The following is a 23148-nucleotide window of genomic DNA, read 5'->3' as shown; positions in this document are numbered from 1 at the left end:
CTTTGCCATATTATTAGGCCTAAGAGAAAAAATTGCAATTTTTTGTTTCATGTTGCTCAATTTTTAAAGTTTTTGTTGAGATATCCAACATTTTTTTTGTCTCATTTAATTTTAAATTTTGATAAAAAATAACGTACAGCCCTAAAAGACGTTTTCTAAGGATTTCATGACCAGAGAGTTTCCAGATTGGTCCAATACTTTAATTTTTGATAGGAAGAATAACGTGACATTCTTAATTTTATGGCAAGAACCCCATTATGCACAAATATAGCATCTTTGAGATTCAAACATATTCCGAAATCGTAGTCTTTAAGAGCTTAATCCCTTTTACACGTTATTATTTAGCGAAATTTATGAATTCTTTTACTTTTTTTAAGTTAATCCGTATCTATCCTTATCGGTCGTATTAAAAATAATCCACAAAAAAATATAAACTTTCATACTGAATATGAAAAAGGCTTGCAGATTTATGTCTTTGAAAGACAAGTTCTCTTGATTTTCTTCGCTTTTTTCCTGTTAAATGTACCTGTCGATGCGAGTTGTTATTTAAGTCATTAAGACGAATGAGTTACCTATAAGATCCAGCCTAACTAATCTTGGTCTTAGAAAAAACATGGTAAATGGAATACATTAATGTAATCATTTTTCCTGTTGTTTTTTAATAATTTGTTTTATAAAAATTTTAGTTCTACTTTTCTCTGCGGCCCATAAAAATTTTGATCTCGCTGTTTTGTCCCTTCGTTACCATTGAGTTCATGCTGATGTAGATGGAAAGGTAGGTCAAAAAGTTTAATTACTGTCTGATATTTTTATGTGTAGCGAGTGTTAAATAAAATAATTTTTTAGTTCTATTTTATTCAATCTAATATATACCTAAAATAAAGGTTCCCAGTAGTCTTCCATAACTCCAAAACTAAAATTCAAATGGCTTAAAAACACTAAAAGTCAATCATTTTTTAGATTATTTTCTTTGCACTTATACACAATATTTAAAAGTTGCCCTAAGAAATATGAAACATTATAGCAAAAACTCTGAAATTATCTCGCGGACTGATTTCTCGCAAATCGAAATGGTTGGGAGTTGTAAGTCAATAGACCTTAACTGTTAAAAAGCGCGTCAAATAAAATAATATTGCTTTATTTAAAAAAAAAAAATAAAAAACAATGGACAGAAATGTCTAAACTAGTAAACTAGGCTTACCTATAGAAGTAAATTGTAACAAAATTTTTTTTTGAGAACAAAAAATCTAAATTAAGTGAAAAACAGTAAAAATTGGACTATCCATAATCCACCCGGAAATTTTCACAATTATCATTTACGAGTGTGTACGTCACGTCAACTTTTATATAATTTTCTAACTTTCTGGCAACCGAGCTAATTTGGTTTATATTATTCCATTTCGACATCTTAATTTGTATGAAAAGTGCCTTAATTCAATTCTCATTTGAAAGCTTTTAACGAAATCACCTTATTTAATCTAATACAATAACGAACTATTAAGTACTTTAAAAGATTAAAGAAGAAAAACTTAAACTTAATTAAGCAAGAGTAAGAATAGAAACTCTATAAAAGTTTCATCATCTAACAGTCCCTAAATAATCATGATTCTAAAAACCTAATATTTTACCATGAACATTAGAATTAAATATCCATCAACTAACATCCTCCTCCATGAAAAATAAATAATGACAATGATTTGTAAAACACTTTTCAACATTTCCAGAGTAGTAGTGGCTCCCAACTTGGGCAGAGTAGAGCAGAAAAATACACAAAATAAAAATAAATGTCCACACTCAACACACAGAAGAGCAAACAACACACAACTCTGTTATTTTTAACAGAGGCTAGTCCTAATTACCATCAATTTAACTTCATCCTGCACGGCTGCTTATAAACCAAGTTGAGACGAAAAAAAAAAACAACAAACAAATTATGCCAAGAGAAAAGAGAGGCGTAGTATAAAGTAAACAGAAAAGTTCAAGAGAATGTACGGTCTTGATAAAAAAAAAATTCCCAGGATGCTGTCAACTGGAATCATGAGATAAATTCGTAGTTTGACAGGTTTTCTTTTCTGTTGTTATTTTCGATTTGGTATAAAATTGTATCTGGATTCTGAAAAATAAATTTTCCGTTGATGAAAAAAATTCCGCGTTAGGAACTGAATTAAAATAAAACGTACGAACTTGCAATTGGGGTTCAAGTTGCTAAAATTTTTAAAAGTATTTATATAAAAACTTAGAAAATTTATTTAAAAAAAAAAATTGAAGTTCGTTTTTCAAAGGAAAAATACAACATCTTAAATCAAATTGCCCTAAAACAAGTATGAAATTTCTTTTCTTTTATTAAGAAGCATTTTTAGAGAAAAAAATTTCAAAATCGTTAGTCATTTTAAAAAAAAATTAATTTTTTTTTGGATGCCATTTTGAAGAAATTACACATTTACATCTAAAACCAAAATTTCAAAAAGTTTCAATGTCCGGTATTCGAAAATTTTATTTAAAAAAAAAAAAATTTCAAATTTTTTTTTTAAATCCAAAAATAATTTTTTTTTAAAGGAGATGGCACATTTTTGGGCCCAGTGTGTTCACTTACGAAATGGGTATCAAATGAAAGGTGACGGTAAGCACATTACGTGGGTAAAATATTTTCAAATTCGTTAGTGGGGTTTTGGAGATATTTGAGTTTGAAGTTTCGGATTTCAAAATCAAGATTTCAGCTATTTTTGCGATCAATTAATCGTAGAATGCGTAGAAAGGACTTTTTAGATTGGAAATTAGTAAATCTTTCTTTTTCTAGTACATCATTTTTCTCTAGGAGTTATACTTTCAGAGTAACAGAACCGCAAAGTATCTCATTCTCAGTAATTCCGCACTTAACTCTAAGGGTTGTTTAAAATATTTAAAATATCAAAAAACACACAATTTTCGGTAGTGTAACTCTGAAATTATAACTCCTAGAGAAAAATGATGTACTAGAAATAGAAAGATTAACTAATTTCCAATCTAAAAAGTCCTCTCTAGTTTTCTGTCCGACCAGTCGTTCTCGAGATATTGAGACAAATGCGTTTTTCAAAATGGCGGTTGCCCTACAAGACCAAACAATACGCAATCTGAGATTTGTACTTGGGATAAACACCTCTTCAATACTGCATTCAAACTTAGCTCAAGTCATAGCTTTTTCCAGATTTTTTCCCCATTGACTGAACTATAGTTTCTATTCTTATTATTTAATAGGCATATTTCAGCGCGTTTTTGTGTATTTTGCTTATTATAAGGTTTTTGTATGTTTTATAGAACTATTTTATATATAGAATTAAAGGTAACACATTAAGCTATCGAAAAATTACAAAAAAAAAGTGCATGTCACCACTGAATATTTTGATATTTCGATGTGCCAAATGCCTCGCTTAAAAAAATCACCTTTTGAGAAGTAAATACCTAATATGTATTATTTTTTTTTAACAAAGAAAAAAACTTTTGATACAGATTTATAGACAAGAGAAATACCTTTTATTTTATACCAATATTATTTCTGTACACCCATTATTACGCATTCTACGATTAATTGTTCGAAAAATTAGCTGAAATCTTGATTGTGAAATCCGAAACTTCAAACTCAAATATCTCCAAAACCCCACTAACGAATTTGAAAATATTTTACCCACGTAATGTGCTTACCGTCACCTTTCATTTGATACCAATTTCGTTAGTGAACACACTGGGCCTAAGCTCCATAGAAAAATGTGCCATCTCCTTTATTTCTGGCTTACCTATATTAAAATTATATAAATGCTTTTTTACAAAAAAAATTCGTTTAGTAGTTTCGGAGTAGGGCTCTTGATTCTACCCGGGTAATACCCGGGTCCAATGCTACCCGGGTACCAAAATACCCGGGTACTCGAAATACCCGGGTACCCGGGTCCTCAAAATACCCGGGTACCCGGGTTCCCGAGTACCCGAGTATATTCAAAAGCTCGTGTAACCAAGTAGATACGCAAATAAAAAATTTAGTTTTTTGTTTTTTCTTATTTTTTCATATTTTGCTATAATTTATTAACCTAGTTGACACTTTTAAGAAGATTGTTTGGCATTGTTAGTTGATAACTATAATGAAAAATATAGGGCTGCCACTTTTAAAATTGGAACTTTTATAAAGCAACCTTATTTCATAGGTAAAATTGGTACATGACCAAATTGGTCATATCTTTGTACTTTGGTTCAACCAGGAAACTCTTTAAATGCCAAACAAATTCCCAAAAAGTGTCAACCAGGTTAATAAATTATAGCTAAATAAAAAAAAACACAAAAAAAAGTTTTGTTTTACGCGAATTTACTTGGTTACACGAACTTTTGAAAACAATCGGGTACTCGGGTACCCGGGTACCCGAGTTTTTTAAGGACCCGGGTACTCGGGTATTTCGGGTACCCGGGTACCCGGGTGCTACCCGGGTAATACCCGGATATTCGAGTACCCGGATATTCGAGTACCCGGATATTCGAGTACCTGGGTACCCGGGTGCTACCCGGGTAATACCCGGATATTCGAGTACCCGGGTACCCGGGCGGGTCTTCGGGTACCCGGGTTTCAAGAGCTCTATTTCGGAGAAAATCGGATTTAAAAAACGACCGTTCTATGACCGTTAATACACAGAGAAAAATATGACCCGCTAAAAACTAAGAGATTGCCATATTGTTTTACCGTCCATACATTTCATGAGGAAATCTTATTAAAATCAACGATTAATAAAGTTTTTTTAAGGAGATTTCTTATTATTTTTATAGAGAAAATCTTATTAAAATTTGACTGAAAAGTTGATTTTTTTTTTGCAACTTAGAACTAGAACAAAAATCGCGATCAATATTTTCATGGCAGGTTGGTTCAGGTGGTAAGGTGGGCGACAAATGATTTGAAGTCTCCAGTTCGATTCCCAGCCTGGTCATCGTTTTTTTTTATTTTTTTGCAGATTTTAAAACAATAAGGAAAACCCGATTGTTTTAATAAGGTTTCCTTCTTGGATGAAAACCATAGAGAAATCTTATTGTTTTTGTTCTATTTTATGTGGTCTATTTTTCTCTGTGTAATAGGGTGGTCCAATTTTTTGGTTTTTACATTTCCGTTGTTCCCCACTCAAAAATTGGTTGCATATGTGTTTTGTATTACACACGTGAAATTTCAACTTTTTAGGTGAAGTGTAAGTGGGCGCTCAACAAGCTCAAAGTTTTTGCTCACATGCTGTTATAGCTGGGTCCTCATGCCTAGTAATTAACTCTTGTTTTGATTTATCAAGTGGATTAAGTTATGATGTGGTAAAGTTTTTCATAAAAAACCAATAGTTAAGTGATATTTTCACAGATAATAATTTTTGTTCATTTAAATTCGTCTGAAAGGATTTTTTGCTTAAAGTTAACAAAACAGAATTAATCAATGAAATACGAGCTAGTGACTCAAAACCAAAGAAACATGAAAATCATTTACATGGTTGTCGGGAACATGCGTGCTTATCATGTTTAAGCCAAATTCCAACCTCAAGCCAAGTCCTAATACAATATAATCAGATATTAAGGGTAAGGTAAGGGTAACAAAGTCTAATATTCCAAAGCTGATGAGCGCCCTCTTCCTTTTACTTTAGAGGGCTAAAACTTTCAGCATGTGTTGGTATTGATGTCTGAAGCAAAATAATGCGTGGGGAACTAATGAATTATATGGTTTATTTTTTTGCCTTATAACGTGGACCACACTACTGTGTAATGATTATCAAAAAAAAATTATTAGAAGATAGACCTTGACTTCAAACTTACATTAGATCGTTGGAGCCGTTTTCGAGAAATTTCAACTTTACTAAATTCGGAATATGACAAGTACCGTTATTTTTGGTCCAAAAAAATTCCAAAAACCCCTCTGGAGAGTAGCCAAATAACGCTACATACCAAGTTTGACATTAATCGGTCCATCCGTTTAGGCTGTAGCTTCGTTTACAGACAGACAGACGGACTTCCGGGGCTCACTTTTTTGGCATTCTCTATCATCATAATGTTATGGAAAATTGTCACATCAACTTATTTTTTGTACAAAGGCATATATCGCAAGTGAAAATTGAGTTTTTTGGAACTTTGTTGACATCTTTCAATTTAAACTTGAACAATCATTTTTCCTTCAACAAAAAGGAATCGAAATAATTTCAAAGGGGGTAAAAAGGGAGAACACCTGAAAAGGGGTTCAAAAAATTTTAAGATTCTTGTTATCTGGCAACATTTACAAAAGGCCGCTCTACTGTGACTTTTCTCATGGAATATGCCGAAAATTGTATATAGAGTCATTTAAAACTAAGAAACAGTTAGACTGCGTCTTTACAGACTTCAGCAAGGCGTTTGACAAACTCTCGCATAGAATTTTGTTAAGTACCTAAATTGAGAGCCCTTGGATTTAATGAAAACTTTGTTAAGTGGCTTCAATCTTATTTACTCGGTGCTTTTCAATGGTTGTTCATCAAAATATTTTTGTGTTAACTCTGGAATACCGCAAGGCAGCCATTTGGGCCCTATACTTTTTATAATATTCATAAATGACTTACCATCTGTTTTAAAACATTCGAATTGCCTTATTTATGCGGATGATGTTACAATCTTTAAAACTGTCTCTATAATGTTCGTGATTGTGAAATGTTGCAATGTGACCTTAACTCATTTTTCGATTGGTGTGTTCGTAATTGTTTGCTTCTTAATGTCAATAAATGTAATTTTATGAGTTTTACGAGAAAACTATCTAAAATTCCTTTGAATTATTTGTTAAATGGAGTTTCCTTGTCGAATGTAAGTCAAGTTTCTGTTCTTGGTGTCTTATTTGCTCCTAAACTGGAATTTATAGAACACATCAATTCCATAAGCAATAAAGCCAATTCGCTTCTCGGTTGGATTAAGAGAGAGTCACGTCAGTTTTCCGATCCTTTTATTGCAAAACAGCTATTCGTAACTTTTGTTAGACCCATCCTAGAGTACGCTTGTCAGGTTTGGTCACCTCATTATGAGTGTCACATAGCGAGGCTAGAACGAGTGGACAACCCTTACAACCTCCCCCCACATACATAGACAGACTCAAACTTATTGACATGCCTTGTCTTCAGAATAGAAGGTTTTATTTATGTTTTTCGTTCATTGTAAAATTAATTAATGGGAAAATAGACTCTTTGCACCTTTTGTCTGGCATTAATTTTAATATTCCTCAACGCAATTTCAGAAATGCCCCCAGTAGTATATTAATCTCAAACTATCGTACCAATTACGAACGTTTTTCTCCTTTAAGGGCCAATTTTTCAATAGTCAGTTAAACGGTCAGTTAGTACTTATTCCTAAGGATAGAGAAAAAATCAATTTTTCAACAAGCAGATATAGCTTATTCCTAAGAATAAAACTATCTGCTTCTTTCGGAGACGAATAAAAATTATTCTGAGGAATAATCTCAACAAAAATATTGTGTCAGTTGTCCAAGCTGTTTTGAAAGAATTAAAAAAAAAAATACAGTGGAACACAAGAAAACAAAAACAATCATGAATAAAAATGACGTTTAATTTTAAATATTTTTGAATTTGACAATTTTGTTTTTGTTATTCTGTAGAATAAATTATTCTTGATTGAAAAATTCAATGTTTTTATCTGACTGTTTATGAGCCTAATAACTTTATTCGTCGAACAGTTAACTGACTGTCAGTGGCGTATCCAGAAAAAAATTTGGGGGGGGGGGGGCTGAAAAATGTTTCAAAAATTTTTGATAAGGTAAATGTACTACAAATTTGTCTCTTTTTTTATTCATCTTTGATCGAGAGAAAAGCGCTGTGCTGCGGTACTGAAGGCTGTATAGTAGCATTTTACTGCTCCCGACAACTTCGTACTACTGTCTCCTTTCACATTCAAAGTAGCTATTTTTCCAAGTTCTTGTATCCCAAACATTTTACACAAACAGCAAGGTGTTTAGTTATCTGTAAAAAAAAAAACACTTTTTCGTTCGAACTTTTTCATGTGCTGAATTCAAAACTGTTTACAGGTTTATTCCTATCACGTCTAGTTTTTGAGCTATACTCATCACTTTTTTCGGTATAAATGCCTATATTTCCGCAATTCGACTGAAAGTGAACTGGCATCGCTTTTCAATTTCACGTGAAATTGATCTTCGATCAATTTCGAAAACTTCGAAATGCTTCGAACTGTCAAAACTTAAGGATCATCCATTTTTATTTTGTTTCTAAAGTTAAATTACTGCTACTTTGAACATGGATGCAATTTTATTGGCAACTTTATTGGAAAAAAGCAGAATTTAAAAGAAAAAATAAGAAGTCACATTTTGCGAGACATATGTATGAAATATGTAAGTGAAATGCAGAACATGGGCGATATTATTGCAAATTTTCAAAGAAAAATGAATTAGATAAAGTTAAAAGCGAATAAGGTTGCAAACACAGCGGCATGATATTTCATGCCTCATGTGTTTTATGTATTTTGTATTAAATTAACAACAAATAAACATTACAAAACAATAAAAATATAAGTTTTGATAATATTTTGCCCAAAAATTGGAGATTCATTGAAAAAGATACCAAGTTCACGAGCAGAAACAAAGCAAATTGAATTCGAAATGAGCGAAAAAATGTAGAACACCTAATTTCAATATCGGCAACGCAAGTGAATGCTCAAAAAGTGAAATGCAGAACGTAAAAGTCTCAAAAACTAATTTTCAATGAAATTCTTTTGATGTTTAATCCGAAATATATATTTTTTAATAATATGTTCTTTTTTTAATACAAATCAGAAGCACAAACTGGAATTTGCTTAAATAAACCATTAGTTATGTTGACCACTAAGATATTGAGATAGAAAAAATTTGTATTTCCAATATTTTTGAGAAAAATATTATTTTTGAAAAAAAGTAATATACTCAAGACAATAAAATACGACGTGATTGCATAAGAAGCTTTGCAAAATTTAACGGTGATGTAATTCGACGTCAAAACAACAAACAAATTATTTGAAGAATTCTGAATTGGACTAAAATCCTGAAAATCCGAAACCTCAACGTCAACTAAGGCACTTACTCAAATAAACCCAAACAACCATTTTAGAATTTGGAGGGGGCTCGATCATTTGAGCTGCCTCTAAATCTCTACGATTTACGAAGAAGTTTCAGTTAATCATGTAGATTATGATGAAATCAGCTAAATAATAACATGGTTTTGGAGGCTTGGGGGGGGGCTTGAGCCCCCCCCTCATTACGCCACTGCTGACTGTTTATTAGAAGATTGAAAAATTGGCTCTAAATGTAATGTTCAGTTTATTTAATGTTTTCAATAAATAGATTTCATAATTTATTTGACCAATCACTTAGGTAATTTATCTCCTAAATTTCAATCAAATTTTTACTCGATTTTGTAATTTATACCTAATTATAATGTTTTGTTAAAATTTGTAAATTCATGTAAATTGAAGCTAGTATTTAGCTGTACTAAATAAATAAATAAATAAATAAAAAAACATCGCCGAAAAATACTCTTATTTTGTATACAAAAATGAAAACCAGGTCAAACAGTGGTCATCTCCTTTTTTTCAAAAGCCTTTAGGAGTTCACCCACCCCCTTATCTGCGCAAAACTACGTCACTGGCCTTAAAGCACATAATTCAAACAAAGGAACCTTTATTGTTACATTCTCTGTGCTGCTGTTGCTGTTATGATGAAAATGTGCCACACCGAGAACAGAACCAGAACCCAAGAACCAAACGAATCAACTTCAACACTACCAAGTCCTCCACATAATCATCAACAAAAGGCTACCCGAATGAATATTTAATTTTCCCAAGTAAATTAAAACAAGGCTAGGTTGGTAGTGTATGACAGGTGACCGAAGGAGCTACAATATTGTTTATACTACGACGAGTAGCCTGTATAATACCTTTCTACCTTCTTCTACCTACATTATATTTATTTTATGCTTCCTCTTCTTTCAAAAAAAAACCAGAGCCTTTATGGCGCCGTGTATAGTAGTAAAAAACTTGCATTGTTTTTGCCTTTATCCACATTAAAACACGCATACATACAAAGAAGAAGAGGGAAGAAAAGCAGATAGGATATCCTAGACAAAAGCATGAACTGCAAAATAAAAATTGAAATAAAAGTCATTTCTTGGCAAAAAAAAAAAAAAGCATAAAAAGTCATTGAAGGAAGGGGTTTGTTTGTTATTGAGGTTTGGGTTTAGGGGTTTTGTATCGATTTAAAAATAAGGAACAGCAAAAAAAACCGTATGGCGATTCTAAATAAATTAAAAAAAAAAAAAAAACAAAAAGCCCTCCAAGCCAAACCTCTTTTGCACAATGTGGGTCTTCTTTGTTATTGATTTGGAGCGCGCCAAGTTGCCTCACAATATATACCTTCTGTAACAGCTGAAAACACGTAGATTACAACAAAATCGATGATGGACTTCACACACTTTTCATAAAAGTTCAATAAGGTGGAAGTGAATTGTTTCGTGTGCTTGCTCCCAATATATAGATTGAGACTCGTAGTAGGCATATTGGAAACTGTGTATATAGCTTCAAGAGCATTTTAACTTGGTCGTTAAAAGATATGTTATCATTGCCATGCCAGAGTTATTATTATAGACACATATCGAGTAGGAGTGTCATTAAAGCGGAAAATAAATGAACTTCTATGTTGGCTAATGCAATATCCTCGGTGGAATTTATACAAAGACCGGTAAAGGATATTTTAATGGCTGTTTATGAATTTATAGTATAAAGTGTACGGAAATCACCTAAGGGATATGTTTTAGTGTGTGTGTTTGTGTATATCCTGTTACAGATGAGTTAACTGGAACAAACGCAAATATTCCACTCCCCATCATATGTGTGGGTAGGGTATGTGATAATGGTTACCACTTTAGTAAATTTTTTTTCTCTAGATTAATGCCGCATTGCAGATACTCGACTATAGGAAAGAAAAAAACGAGATAGAAGTTTTCTTAATGAGCGTAACCACATCAATGTGGTGTGGCTGATGTAGCAGAAGTGCTGTATATATATCGGAGAATGGCGGGATTGGGTATATGTGTAGAGTAAACAAACAGTTCACACACGGAGAAAACATAACGCCAGGGATAACTTTAGTTCTAGTATATTTAATCAGAATAAAGTTGAATATACCAGAAATAAAGTTAAATATACCAGAAGCATAGTCATCCCTGCCTTATTTTTTCTCTGTGCAGGAGTACAAATTTCCAACTACTCAGCCTGATTCGGGTTAGGACGATATCTTGGAAAATAAAAGAAAGACTAGCTTTGGACTACGCTAAATTATCGGCTCCGATTTTGTATTAAGGTTCAATAGTTATTTTTCCCCAAAAATATGCAATTTTATACCAATTGACTTTATTCATTTAATTTTTGATTTAAAAACTAAATTTTAAATGATTTAACTTCTTAAAATATTGGACATAAAAAGGTCAATGAACTTTTGTAATTTAATTTAAACATAAAAAAACACGCATACGCCATAGTGACCCATTTCGAAATAAGTTTATGTAATAGGCTCTATCTTTGGTTAATATATTTTGATCCTTAAGATCAAAGTATCAGAAGCTTATATTGGCTTTTACTTCAGCTGCTGAACTCTAATGAAGAAGGAATGAAGAAGGAATGGTACCCAGTAGGGTGGGTCAAAAAAATCGAAATTCTTTTTTTTGAATTGGTACTCCGAAAAATCGATTGCTAGACCCCTCTAGAATATACACACCAAATATGAGCTCTTTATATTAATGGGAAGGTCCTCCGCTTTGCAATTTTCCATTTTTACATCAAGCTTCTACTAAAAAAAAAATAATTTTTTTATTAATTGACTTTTTAGCAAATTTCTTTACAAATTGAACGCTCTACAAAAAAGGTCTCAAACACTTTTTTCGTTTATCTAACCGTTGAATAGATATTTGAGGTCCAAAAATCGAGAAAATCTTTAAAAATTCGTTTTTTGTTCTTAATTTTGTAACAAATTGAAAAATTATAATGATCAAACGCGCAAGACATATTCTTGTTGAAAATTGATTGCTCCACCAAAAAGGTCTTATTAACTTTTTTCATTAATCTAACCATTCTAAAGATATTCGAGGTCAAAGTTAAAAAAAAATATAAAAACATTTTATATTTTTGAAAAATTTCTAATTCACTGAAACTTCATTGTTTTCAAATTAGCAAGATATATTCTTGTAGGGGCTTAAACGTTCTACAAAAAATTCCTTGGAATGAAATTGATTGCTTTAACCGTTTAGAAGATATTCGTATCCAAACCAATGCTCACTGATTTCAATAGTTTTCTTATGACCCGTATGCATTGCGATTTGGTGTGTTTATCCTAGAGGGGTCTAGCAATCGATTTTTCGGAGTACCAAATCAAAAAAAATTTTCGATTTTTTTGACCCACCCTAGTACCCAGGGTTACCTTTGCGCCTCTAAAGAGGAATTTTTCCTCTTTTTTTTTGACCCAATCCACTTTCCCTCCACTTTTTCAAAATTGTCAAAAAATTCCTCTTTTTGATATTCTGATTCCTCTTTTTTAAAATTATGTACGTTTGATTAAAAAATTAGACATTTTTTTGAAAATCATGAAAAATTTGGCTCATACCACTCTCAATTATAACGACTCAATTGTAAAAAAAATATACGTTACTGTTGTTTAGCGCTGATTTGATTTTTATAAGGTTATTTTTGATAAATTTTGTGTTGTTTCTTGAAGAAATTATGCACAAGTAATGTTTGTATACAAGCATTATTTTTATTATAATCAAACAATTTTAATTTTAAGAAATATTATGTTAAAAGGTTTATGTTGCGGTTCGGGAAAGGTGCAAATGAGGTATTTCGTGTGACTGTCGTACTTAACTTGTTTTTTTTTTCACATTGTTTTATTGGGGCCTCTTTTTTTTATCAAAATCCTCTTTTTTGGCCTCTTTTTGAAAATCTACGAAGGTTTTTTTTTTAAGTGTGAAGGCCTTCAAAACTAGTGCGATTTTTATATTCAATTTGATACATCAATGCCTTTCAACTCCAAGTATGAAAATTAGGTATTACTTAAATTAAAGAGGATGGAAAACAAAGATACCTATGATTAAAATTTCATAATAAGGCTAAAAGACTCTTCCCAAGCAACAATTTGTAACCTCGGTAGCTAAATTACCGAGGTAAAAATATTACCTAGAATTACCGAGGTTATAAAATGGTTATAAATGAGTTATTTTTGAACTCTGGGTTATTTTTCGGTAAAAAAGAACCCAAAAATAAACCCCAAGTTTATTTCTGGTAATTTTGTATCTTTTTTTTCGGTAATTTAAAACCCGAGGTTCCACATAGGCTTTAAAATTACTTTTTTAACCCAAGGTTTTAAATCAGGTATATTTTTACCAATAATTAACTTTTTTTTCAATTTTTTGGTAAATTTACTACCAATTCTAACCCTAAGTTCAAAACAAGCTTCAAAATAACTGAATTTATAGGTTAAAAATTAACCAGTTTTGAAATTGGTAATTAAATATCCTACTTTATTGGTTAAAAAACTACCAATTTTTTTACAAATGAAAAACTGGTTATAAAAAAGCTTCTTTTATTGGTAATAATGCAACCAAATTTGTTTTGGATAAGAAATCGGTTTCGAAATAACCTCTTTTACTGGTTTTTATTTTACTTATTTTTTCTAAAATGAAAAATTGGTAGTAAAAAAGCTCAATTTTGTGGTAAAAATGTTATCTTTTTTATTTAAGTTTAAAAATTACTGTTTTTTAGTCATGGCGGTGATTTTTTCGTTATAAATTAACCCGTTTAAAACCAAATTTGTTAGAAAGTATTTTATTGGAAAAAAATTACCAATTTCTATGACAAGTTTCGATTTCATAACATTTTTTTTCCCCAGAAAATATAATTTGTTAAACTACGAAATAATGAAAGAAAAGTGTTTTAAAAAAAATAAATTTCATAAATACTATTTTTTTTTAACAAATTGCTATAAATTTTCACCCATAAATCCTAAATTATCGATACGTAGTTTCAATATTACCCATCTAGAGCCTCGGTAATAATATAACTCATTCCTATACTCCCGCCAACTCATAACTTTACTCAAACAAACAAACAATTTTCATCTCCCTCTCTCTTGGTTAGATTTTTTTCAGTTGGTTTTCGTTCGTGTGCATGGAAGTTGGTCGAAGTTGGTCGCGTTTGTTTCGTTGTGCGGAATTTTAATTAATAAATAAAAAATAAAAGAAAAGTGATAGTTTAATATCGAAATTAAAGTTGGAATAATAAATAACAAACGAAAAACTAATTTGGTAAGTTATTTAATTATATCTTTTATGTTTTTATAAATATATAAAGTGTTTTGTCGTAGCGTGGGTAAAATTTCTTTTTTTTTCTAAATATTAGGTGGTGATTTTACCCACGCGCGACATTTTTTTCTTTTATAATTCGATTTTTTGTTGAAAAGAATTCCACATTAACAATACTGTGAAAGCGAATATAGTTTTTTTCTTCATTTATTAATATTAATTAATATTTTTGATTGAATAGTGGTTTGTCGTAGCGTGGGTAAAATTCTTACGTTTTTTTCTAAATATTAGGTAGTGATTTTACCGACGCGCCATATTTTTTTTCTATTTTGGTAATTCTGGTACTCATTTTTTACTTATTTTTTACTTTCGTTATACAGAATGAGTAAAAGAATTACCTGTTTTTGCTCAAGGTGAGAAATTTGTTTACTTTTTCTTGAAATTAATTGGTAATTTATGTGGAATTCCTTTCAAAAAAAAAATCTATTATAATTCGATTTTTTTTGTTGAAAGGAATTCCACATTAACAAACTTTGGAAGCGACTAGAGTTTTTTTCTTTCTTTTTTTCTATTTTGGTAATTCTGGTACTCATTTTTTACTTATTTTTTACTTTCGTTATACAGAATTGGTATATACATACAAAACTGACAGCTAGCATAGTTTTTTTCTTCATTTCTTTCATTCGGTGGTTGACATTTGGCGTCGCAGTTCTGAGTTGGCCTCGTGTTTAGTTTTCTATCGTTCGCTCCTTCATTTTAGAATTTCAATTTAGAATTTAGAATTGTTTCTTTTATATTTCTTCTTTAATATGAACTCAATTATTAAAAATAAAGTGTTTAGTAGGTCAACGTATAAAAGAAAATTTAAAAAAGCGCTAACGAAACTACGTGAAAAAGGTGTTTCTGATGTAAACTTTACTAAATCGAATCTTGTAGAACATCGTAATCAAGAGTTTTCTTCAAGACATGTAATTTCTGAAATTTCTGATAGTGATTGTGATAGTTTGGAAGAAAATAGTGCAGAGCCCGGTGGTGTTTTAGTTCAACAAACTTCGGAAAACATATCGAAAGACTTAAAAAACTGGGCTGTCAAATACAATGTAGCCCATGTTTGCTTGCGTGATTTACTTGATATCTTGCACTGTTCTCATCCTTATTTACCCCTAGACCCTCGAACATTTCTACATACTTCCATCGCGGAAAAACATTTTATCGATGTTCCTCCTGGCAGATACTGGCATTTTGGTTTAGTTCGTGCTTTGACCAAGGTTTTTCAAAGTATTGATAAATTACCGACAGAAATATGTTTAGATTTCAATATCGATGGAATACCTGTAAGCAAAAGTTCCAAAGGGCAATTTTGGCCAATTTTGTGCTCACCAGAAGGTTTTTCTTTGCCGCCACTTGTAATAGGTGTTTATTACGGAATGGCAAAACCTTCGAAAGTTGATGAATTTTTGAAATTGTTTCTTCAAGAGGCTAAAACGATTAGTGATTTGAATATAGGTTCAAGAACAATTAAGTTTAAAATAAGAAATTTCATTTGTGATGCTCCTGCTCGGTCTTATTTAAAAGGTATAAAAGGGCATAATGGTTATTTTGCCTGTGAAAGGTGTAATGTAGAAGGCGATTATAACTACAATACTCACCAAATGTGCTTCCCAACATTATCAAAATCAGTTAGGACGAATGCTTCTTTCCGGGATAAGATCCACGAAGATCACCATATCCAATCATCTCCATTAGAAAGCCTTCCAATCGATATGATCAACAATTTTCCTTTGGATTACATGCATTTACTGTGCTTAGGTATTATGAAAAAATTATTGCTGTTATGGATCAAGAACAGATCCTTAAAAACAAAACTGTCTTCGAAAAACATTGAAAAAATCTCTGATTTGTTAGTGTCAATGCGAACGTTTACGCCATGTGAATTCAACCGAACTGTACGCAGACTTGATGTTATAAGCTTTTGGAAGGCCACAGAATTTCGAACATTTTTGTTATACTTAGGTCCGATTGTTTTGAAAAATGAAATTCACGAAGATGTATATGAGAATTTCATGCAATTACATTGTGCTGTTACAATTTGTCTGAGCGAAAAATCAGGCAAATTTATTAATATAGCACAAATCATGTTCAATTCGTTCATACAAGGTTTTGCTAAGATCTATGGCCGTGAAAATATAAGTTACAATGTTCATAACTTATACCATATTGCAGATGATGTGAAATTCCATGGTCCTCTCGACAACATAAGTGCATTCAAATACGAGAATCGCTTGCAATATCTAAAGCGTAGAATAAGATCGGGAAATAGGCCACTTGAACAAATTGCAAATAGAATTTCAGAGGATTTTGAAAACACAACAAACCATCTAAGTACGAACACGTTTCCAAGGCTCTCTAATCTAGATAAACATAAAACGTGTGAAATTAGAGGTTGTAAAGGTATTTATAGAACTGTCGAACTAGAAAATTTCGTTCTTAAATCTTCAGATGCAGATTGCTATTTCTTTACAAAGTCTGAAGAAATTGTTCGAATGGAATTCGCAACATTTCAAAACGAAATTGCAGTTATTTATGGTTCGAGCTTGGCGCAAAAACAAAACTTTTACGACAAACCATTTTATTCAAAATTTTTAAATGTATACAAGTCAAACGAGGAAACAAATGTCTCCCAATTTTGGAAAACGGGTGACATTGTTTCTAAATTTTTTAAAGTTCCTTTAAATACTGAATCTGTTTTCTTTCCTCTTATTCATTCTTCAAAAAAAGAAAATGTTCCGAGTGGTGGAAACAATTGAGAATGGCGAAAGATTCGTCACTGCTGTTCCGAGGAATTGGGTCGATGGATCAACCCTGTTATGGCCGAATACGAAAAAGGATTTGTTAACTGGCCGCAAACAATGTCTCACACCTTCAGAAGACTGGCAGAAATTAAAATGCAGACTCATTTTTGATGATATCGGTGAGTACTTTTACATAATTAAATTTAAAAATGCGATATAATTATGGCCAGTTCAGAGTTCTGAGAGATTTCAATGAAAAGTTTTTAACAGATAATTTTCTCAGCAATATTGTTAAGGTTTCTGAGATAAAGTAGTGCCTCAAAATTCTGAACTGTCTAAAATATGTTTCGTCTTAATTCAAAATATAGTTTTATGCAGTTTTTAAGTTCTCATGAACCCTATAAATCTGTTTAAATTGCATTTATTAAACTTGCGTTTTCGTTTTCCAATTTTTTGTTTTTAAGATTCGTGGGATGAGGCTATAGCCAAAGAAAAGGAGGCCGAGTTTATGTCGTCCGACGAAACTGGGTTGGATGAGCTGGGCAAATTACCCGAAAATGCGATTTCCGACTTGAATTTACTCATGTCGGAGATCATTTGTGAAAACTTGTGCGCGCCCCCCAAGATGCATTACGGATCATCGACCAATACTCTCAGTTACGGTAAGAAAATTAATATAAATCTTTTGTTACCTTATGATTCACATAATCGGCTCTAGCGAGGTATCCGTCGGAGCAGAAATTTGTCCGATTTGATACGAATCGAACAGTTTTTAACCGTCGGAAGCACACCCCGAAGTAATAGATTCGTATCAAAACGGAGAATTTTCCGCTCTGACAGATACCTTGCTAGGGCCGATTATGTGAATGATTATCTTATCAGATTCAAAAAGTCTTATACTAATCTTCCTAAACATTTTCTTAAACATTTCAGATTCGGATCAGCAAGGCACTTCGCAGTCGCAGTCGCAGTCGCAGTCGTTTGAGAGCCTGCAGGCGGAAAATAAGGCAGCCTTCCAATCAATTGAAGTGTCTCTAGGAGAGCTAAAAGCGGAATCGGGCCTCCAAAAAAAACTCCTCGAGGAGTTTATAGCCAGAACAGAGGTTACGCTGAACACTATAATAGACAAACTTTGTCAGCGAAGGGAATCGGCGGGGGAGTTGAAAATTCCCGAAAATTTGCTGCCGATTTCAACTCACGAGCAGTTAGACTCCCTCGAGGAGAAAATTGGGACCGATCCCGCTTTTAGGCGGTCGTTGGTAAGTTATTAAGTCTTTTAAACTTTATTAACATGTACTTCCTAACATTTTTACTATTTTTATTTTTCCAAATGTACACAAACTGTAACTAAAATATCTGTTTTTCTTTCTGCTTTTTCTTTTTTAATAGATCCGTAAGCTGAGCACTTTTGGGGGGTTGTCAGCGTCAAAAACAATGCGCACAATTTCGAAGTGCATGTTTGGGGATGAGTTGCTGGCCCAGTACTCGTGGTACGGGACGAACAGCAAAAAAAAGTTTGACAGCTACAAACTTATTTTTGAGGTGGTGGTGGAGGCGGTCAGGGAGCGATTCCCTTCATTCAGCGACACCGAGGGAGCAAGTTATATGAAAACGTACCTCAAACAGGCCCGTTTCAGGCAGGGCAAAAACCCACTGTAAGTTTTTCTTTTTCTTTTTTCTATTTAAGTTATATTTGTATATATATAGACATATTTTAAAGTTATATACGCGTATTACATAGCGCATAATAGCTTGATCTAACTTTTTTATTCATATTCTAATTAAATTGTATTTAACTTTATTTTCAGCGACGACTCAACAGCAGCAGATTAATTTTTTTATTTTATAATTAACTTTATTTTTGTTTTAGTTTTAAGTTTTTCTTTATGTATTTAGTTTTAAGAGTTATCTTTTAGTTTTAAGTAGTTTTAAGTTAAAAAAGTATGTAATTTTACTTTTTAAATAAAAAAAAGGAAAAAAAAAGTAATTTTTTAACCCGTTTTATTATTTAAAAAGGAACTTCTTTTTCAGGTTAGAAAATTACCATTTTTGGAGCAAAATACTGGGTTTTTTTGCTACCCAGCTCCAACCGGAGCGAAATAATGGGTTTTTTTATTACCTCTCCAGAACCTCCAAACAGGTATCAAAATTACCGACGAAAAAGGTTTTCCTACTACCTAAAAATAACCGGTAGTGAAAATACGTCACCAGAACGCTTCGAAATAACGTTTTTGGAGCGTTTTTTTTTTACCAAAAAAAAACCCAGGCTCGTCAGCGGTTAAAAACCTACTGATAAAAACCGTATTTAAATTACCATAAAAAAACCCAGGTTTCAAAGTTACTGACCAAATTGGGTAAAAATGCGGCTCCTGGAACGTCTCTACGCCGGCTTTTTTACCAATTTCGTTACTTTTCAGGTAATTACCTCTGGTTTTAAGCCGGTTTATTTACCGACTTTTAACCAAAAATTGTTGTTTGGGTTAGGAATAGGTGTGGAGGCCTTTAAGTATGTAGCTATCACTTTTTCGTCATCTTTGTTTAAAAAAAAAGGAGATTGTAAAATTTAGGCCCATTAGAAAAAGATCGAGTTTTTCCGTAGAAAAGGTGATTGGATTGTTTTTGAATTTTCAAAACCCAAGTTTTTAATTCTTTGTAGAATATTATATATTTTCTTTTTCAAATACTGGCCAAAATATTTTCAAAGTCTAACAGGGATAGAAAAAATTCTTGCTTGTTAGATTTAAGATTTCAATCCCTTACTAGAGTGTTTATCTGTCTCTGTCACCCTTGGGAAAAATATTTATATGTGAGAAAGTTGTCTAGGTAATTGTCTTCTATACAAGACAAGTAGCTGTCAATCGTTTAATTATATTAAGCAATAACAAATTAACTGTATATACCAAGCGTAAAACTCAAAGTCAAAAACCGATAGCCCCTTTTTGTATTGAAGTTGAAGTAAACAAGCACTGAGCTAATTGGTTAAAAAGAGTTTATTGTGTAAATTAACTATCGAAATGGTTCACTGTTGTTGCGTATGCGTACTATTTTTTATTCAGCAATAATATTGATAAACAAAATGAAGTCCGTTGAGCGCTTATTATTTTTTTGTATTATTATTATTTAACGCCCATATTATTGACAAATTTCAAAACATGTTTTGTGATTTCATAACTCAAATTTGAAATACCTCTACCAATTAGCAACTTAATTAAAATTTTATTTCAGAATTTGTTTTTTTTTTTCAAATCTCTGAATAATTGTTCCAAGTTTGGGAAAATTTTGAACTTCTAACATTCACTAAATATTTTTTGAGATAAAACTTGATTTGAAATTAGTGAATAATATGGCCGTAAGTTAAATAAAAATGACACGTATACACCCCAGTGAGCCATTTTGAAAATGAACTACGTATTTGGAAATTCTGTTGTGATTCTAAAGACTGAGTTAAATAAATCCTAGACACTTAGAATTGTTATAGTTCAATGCTTAGACTAAGTCTACAGTCCCTTTTCCCTAAAGAGAAACTATTTTTGTCAGTAATACAAAAATATATGTATGTATGTGTTAAAATAAATATAACACTACGATGATTGAAATGTTAATAAAAAAGTCAGCATATGGGTTCTGTTTAGAAAGGACGCTTCTTAAAATCATGATAGTTCGAACTAGAACTGACTAGGTGCATGAAATAGAGATTGTTTGGCATTTCTATCACAAGATTTTGAAAACAAAATTTGAAATCAAACAATAAATGTAATTTTTTCTTCCTACTTTCGGATACTGACCGAGGATACAATTGTAGTAAAAAGAAAAGAGTGCTTTATAAAAATATATATATATTTTATTTCAAACAACTGGACAACACGCTTGAACTTAAAACAAGTCTAGTAGTGGAGTAACTAAAGCTCAAAAATTGGCAATATTAGGGAACCCGGCCGAACAGCTTAGATTTTGATGATCTTTTTTTCAAACGTCGGTAATTAAAAATACTTTAAAGTCTATAGAATAAAAATTGCCGGTGTTGCCGTTTTGATTTTTTAAATTTAATTGAAGATTATTGTGAACAAAAACAAATTTTTTTCAAAAATTTTTCTTAAATTTCATAAATTAATTGATGCCAAAAGATTGTCTAGGAAATTCAAGGTAAAAAAATATATGGGAGTGAGGGACAATCTTCCATAGTTCAAGCGATAGATGCAATTTTCTTATTAATTGACTTCTAACACAAAAAAAATATTTGGACACAACGGCAACACCTACAATATTCAAATATACATTTTTTAAAAGCTAGAAGCTTAGTCATATATGTAAAATTAAAATTAAGTTAATTGAATGAACGGCTTTTGAAAGAATGGTAATTAAACTCAGATTTTTGAAAAAAAAAAGTTATTGAAAAAATTTTAACATGTCGTTTTTTAAACTTGGTCGTAATATAAAATACATTTATATTCAAATTTTTTTTGGCCGCATTTATTATGATTTCAAATTATAAAAGGAAATGTCAATATGTATTACGGTTTATGAAAAAAATTAAAAAGTATTTCATTTTCGAAGAACTTTTTTTAATAAAAGTTTTGAAAAAAAATTTAACTTATTTTTTTTTTAAGTTCAACATCTAAACATAAAATTGTTTTTTATTCATTTAATAACCCTTACTGTTGAAAGTTAAATATCAAAAATTTAAAGTTCCTATTTACCACAGTCTTTGAGAAAATTAATTATTTCAATGCAAAAATTCAGTTTTAATAAAAAAAAAACCATTGAAATTGAAGTAATTTTTCATTTTTTTTTTTTTCAAAAGTGTGATATATTTTACCTTTTTCGCTTCGAAATTCAACAGATAATATTTATGGCCAAAAATTTTTTTTAAATAAATTCATATTTTATTAGAAAAAGTTTGGAAAAAAGTCATTTTAAATTTTTCTAATAACATTTTTTTTTTTAATTCGAGTTTGAGGACCATTTTTTCAAAAAGTCTTGATTAAATTTAGTGGATTTAAATTTAAGAGATAAGAATGAGCTTCTGGTTTTTTTAAAATGTATTTTAAAATATTGTAGGTGTTGCCGTTGTTTTCAAAATATTTTTTTTTTTGTGTTTGAGGTCAGAATGTTATCTCTCCTTAAAGTTCTTATTTTATACCAGACAGAAATTTGTCTGTGTGTGCGCACACTAATTTGAGCATCGTCAAAAATGTGGACAGTAAAGTTTCCTATATTAATGCCTTTTTTGAAACTACGCCAACACAAACAAAATCAATTTAGTTCAGGGTCTCCTATAAATTATCCAAAAACGATTATTTTTGAGTTTTTGCTAAAAAGTTTTGCTAAGAGTGGCAACCATGGCCTTAGTACTATCTACTATAACTAAGTTGAAATTGGAAGACGATGGGGACACAAGGTGGGTTACCTAAATATATCCCTGTGACAAAATGCTTTAACTTAACAAGGTAATCCAATTTGCCTTACCTTAATGGGATCTGGCAATGTTATTTTTGTTGTTGTCTTCGTTGTTTGGTACTCCTCTTGTTTTTGTTGTTGTTTTTCTTATTATTATTATGTTGTAATAATCATAAAAAAAAAAAATAAATAAAAAATCACTATTTTTTCAAACGAATTTTAAATTTTTCGAATGAAATACACTCTTTTTTGTGTCAACTTTTAACTTGCAAATTATTTACGTAAATTTTAATTGGAATTCACTTTTTTTTTTGGTTGAAATTTTAATTAAAATATGAATTTTTGTATTTACATTTCACAAAAATCAGGTCAATTCAGAGGAAATAAAATTAAAAAATAAACAGAAAAATCGAAATAAAAATAAGTTGTTTCTGAGTTATTTTTTTTTCTTATAAAATAGAGAGTGAAACAATTTCACGAATGACACTGCGAAACGTGTATTCTGTGTAATTGTTTTGTATGCGACGGATTATATATGTATAAATATAATGAACAATAAATGTCTTTTATATTCCCATACGGAAGGGAGACAATTTTTCAAAAAAGGACGAAAT

General features: G+C 31.2%; 2 protein-coding genes across 5 annotated transcripts in view; one reads left to right on the top strand and one right to left on the bottom strand.

Moving 5' to 3' along the window:
* The window catches only part of LOC129917197 (uncharacterized), a 139270-nt gene extending 116122 nt beyond the window's left edge, over nucleotides 1-23148 (bottom strand). Inside the window, exons 1-2 of one of the 3 annotated variants that reach the window (XM_055997592.1) lie at nucleotides 23115-23148; nucleotides 22604-22836 (exon numbers count right to left, since the gene is read on the bottom strand). The gene's annotated coding sequence lies outside the window, so the exon portion shown is untranslated. Of the gene's footprint in view, nucleotides 1-22603; nucleotides 22849-23114 lie in introns of those variants that run through there. The other 2 variants (XM_055997594.1, XM_055997593.1) reach the window with 2 other exon arrangements.
* On the top strand, nucleotides 13697-19604 carry LOC129917196 (uncharacterized). 2 transcript variants are annotated; one of them, XM_055997591.1, is made up of 6 exons: nucleotides 13697-14348; nucleotides 17124-17316; nucleotides 17602-17799; nucleotides 18071-18396; nucleotides 18527-18792; nucleotides 18946-19604. In XM_055997591.1, the coding sequence occupies exons 2-6, from the start codon at nucleotides 17127-17129 to the stop codon at nucleotides 18968-18970; spliced, it is 1005 nt and encodes a 334-aa protein (XP_055853566.1). In that variant the 5' UTR covers nucleotides 13697-14348; nucleotides 17124-17126; the 3' UTR covers nucleotides 18971-19604. The 2 variants fall into 2 exon arrangements, 1 of the variants encoding a protein (XP_055853566.1); XR_008772604.1 differs by lacking the exon at nucleotides 13697-14348 and having other exon boundaries at nucleotides 14549-17316.

Source organism: Episyrphus balteatus, chromosome 3 (genome assembly GCF_945859705.1).
Source record: "Episyrphus balteatus chromosome 3, idEpiBalt1.1, whole genome shotgun sequence".
Taxonomy (NCBI): Eukaryota; Metazoa; Arthropoda; class Insecta; order Diptera; family Syrphidae; genus Episyrphus; species Episyrphus balteatus.
This window is presented reverse-complemented; position numbering and strand designations above follow the sequence as displayed.

Excerpts from the sequence above, each read along its gene's own strand:
- LOC129917196 (XM_055997591.1), top strand. The coding sequence starts at position 17,127 with ATGTTCCGAGTGGTGGAAACAATTGAGAATGGCGAAAGATTCGTCACT. Across the intron at positions 17,317-17,601 it reads ACTCATTTTTGATGATATCG|ATTCGTGGGATGAGGCTATA; the intron begins GTGAGTACTTTT and ends TTTGTTTTTAAG. Across the intron at positions 18,397-18,526 it reads CCGCTTTTAGGCGGTCGTTG|ATCCGTAAGCTGAGCACTTT; the intron begins GTAAGTTATTAA and ends CTTTTTTAATAG.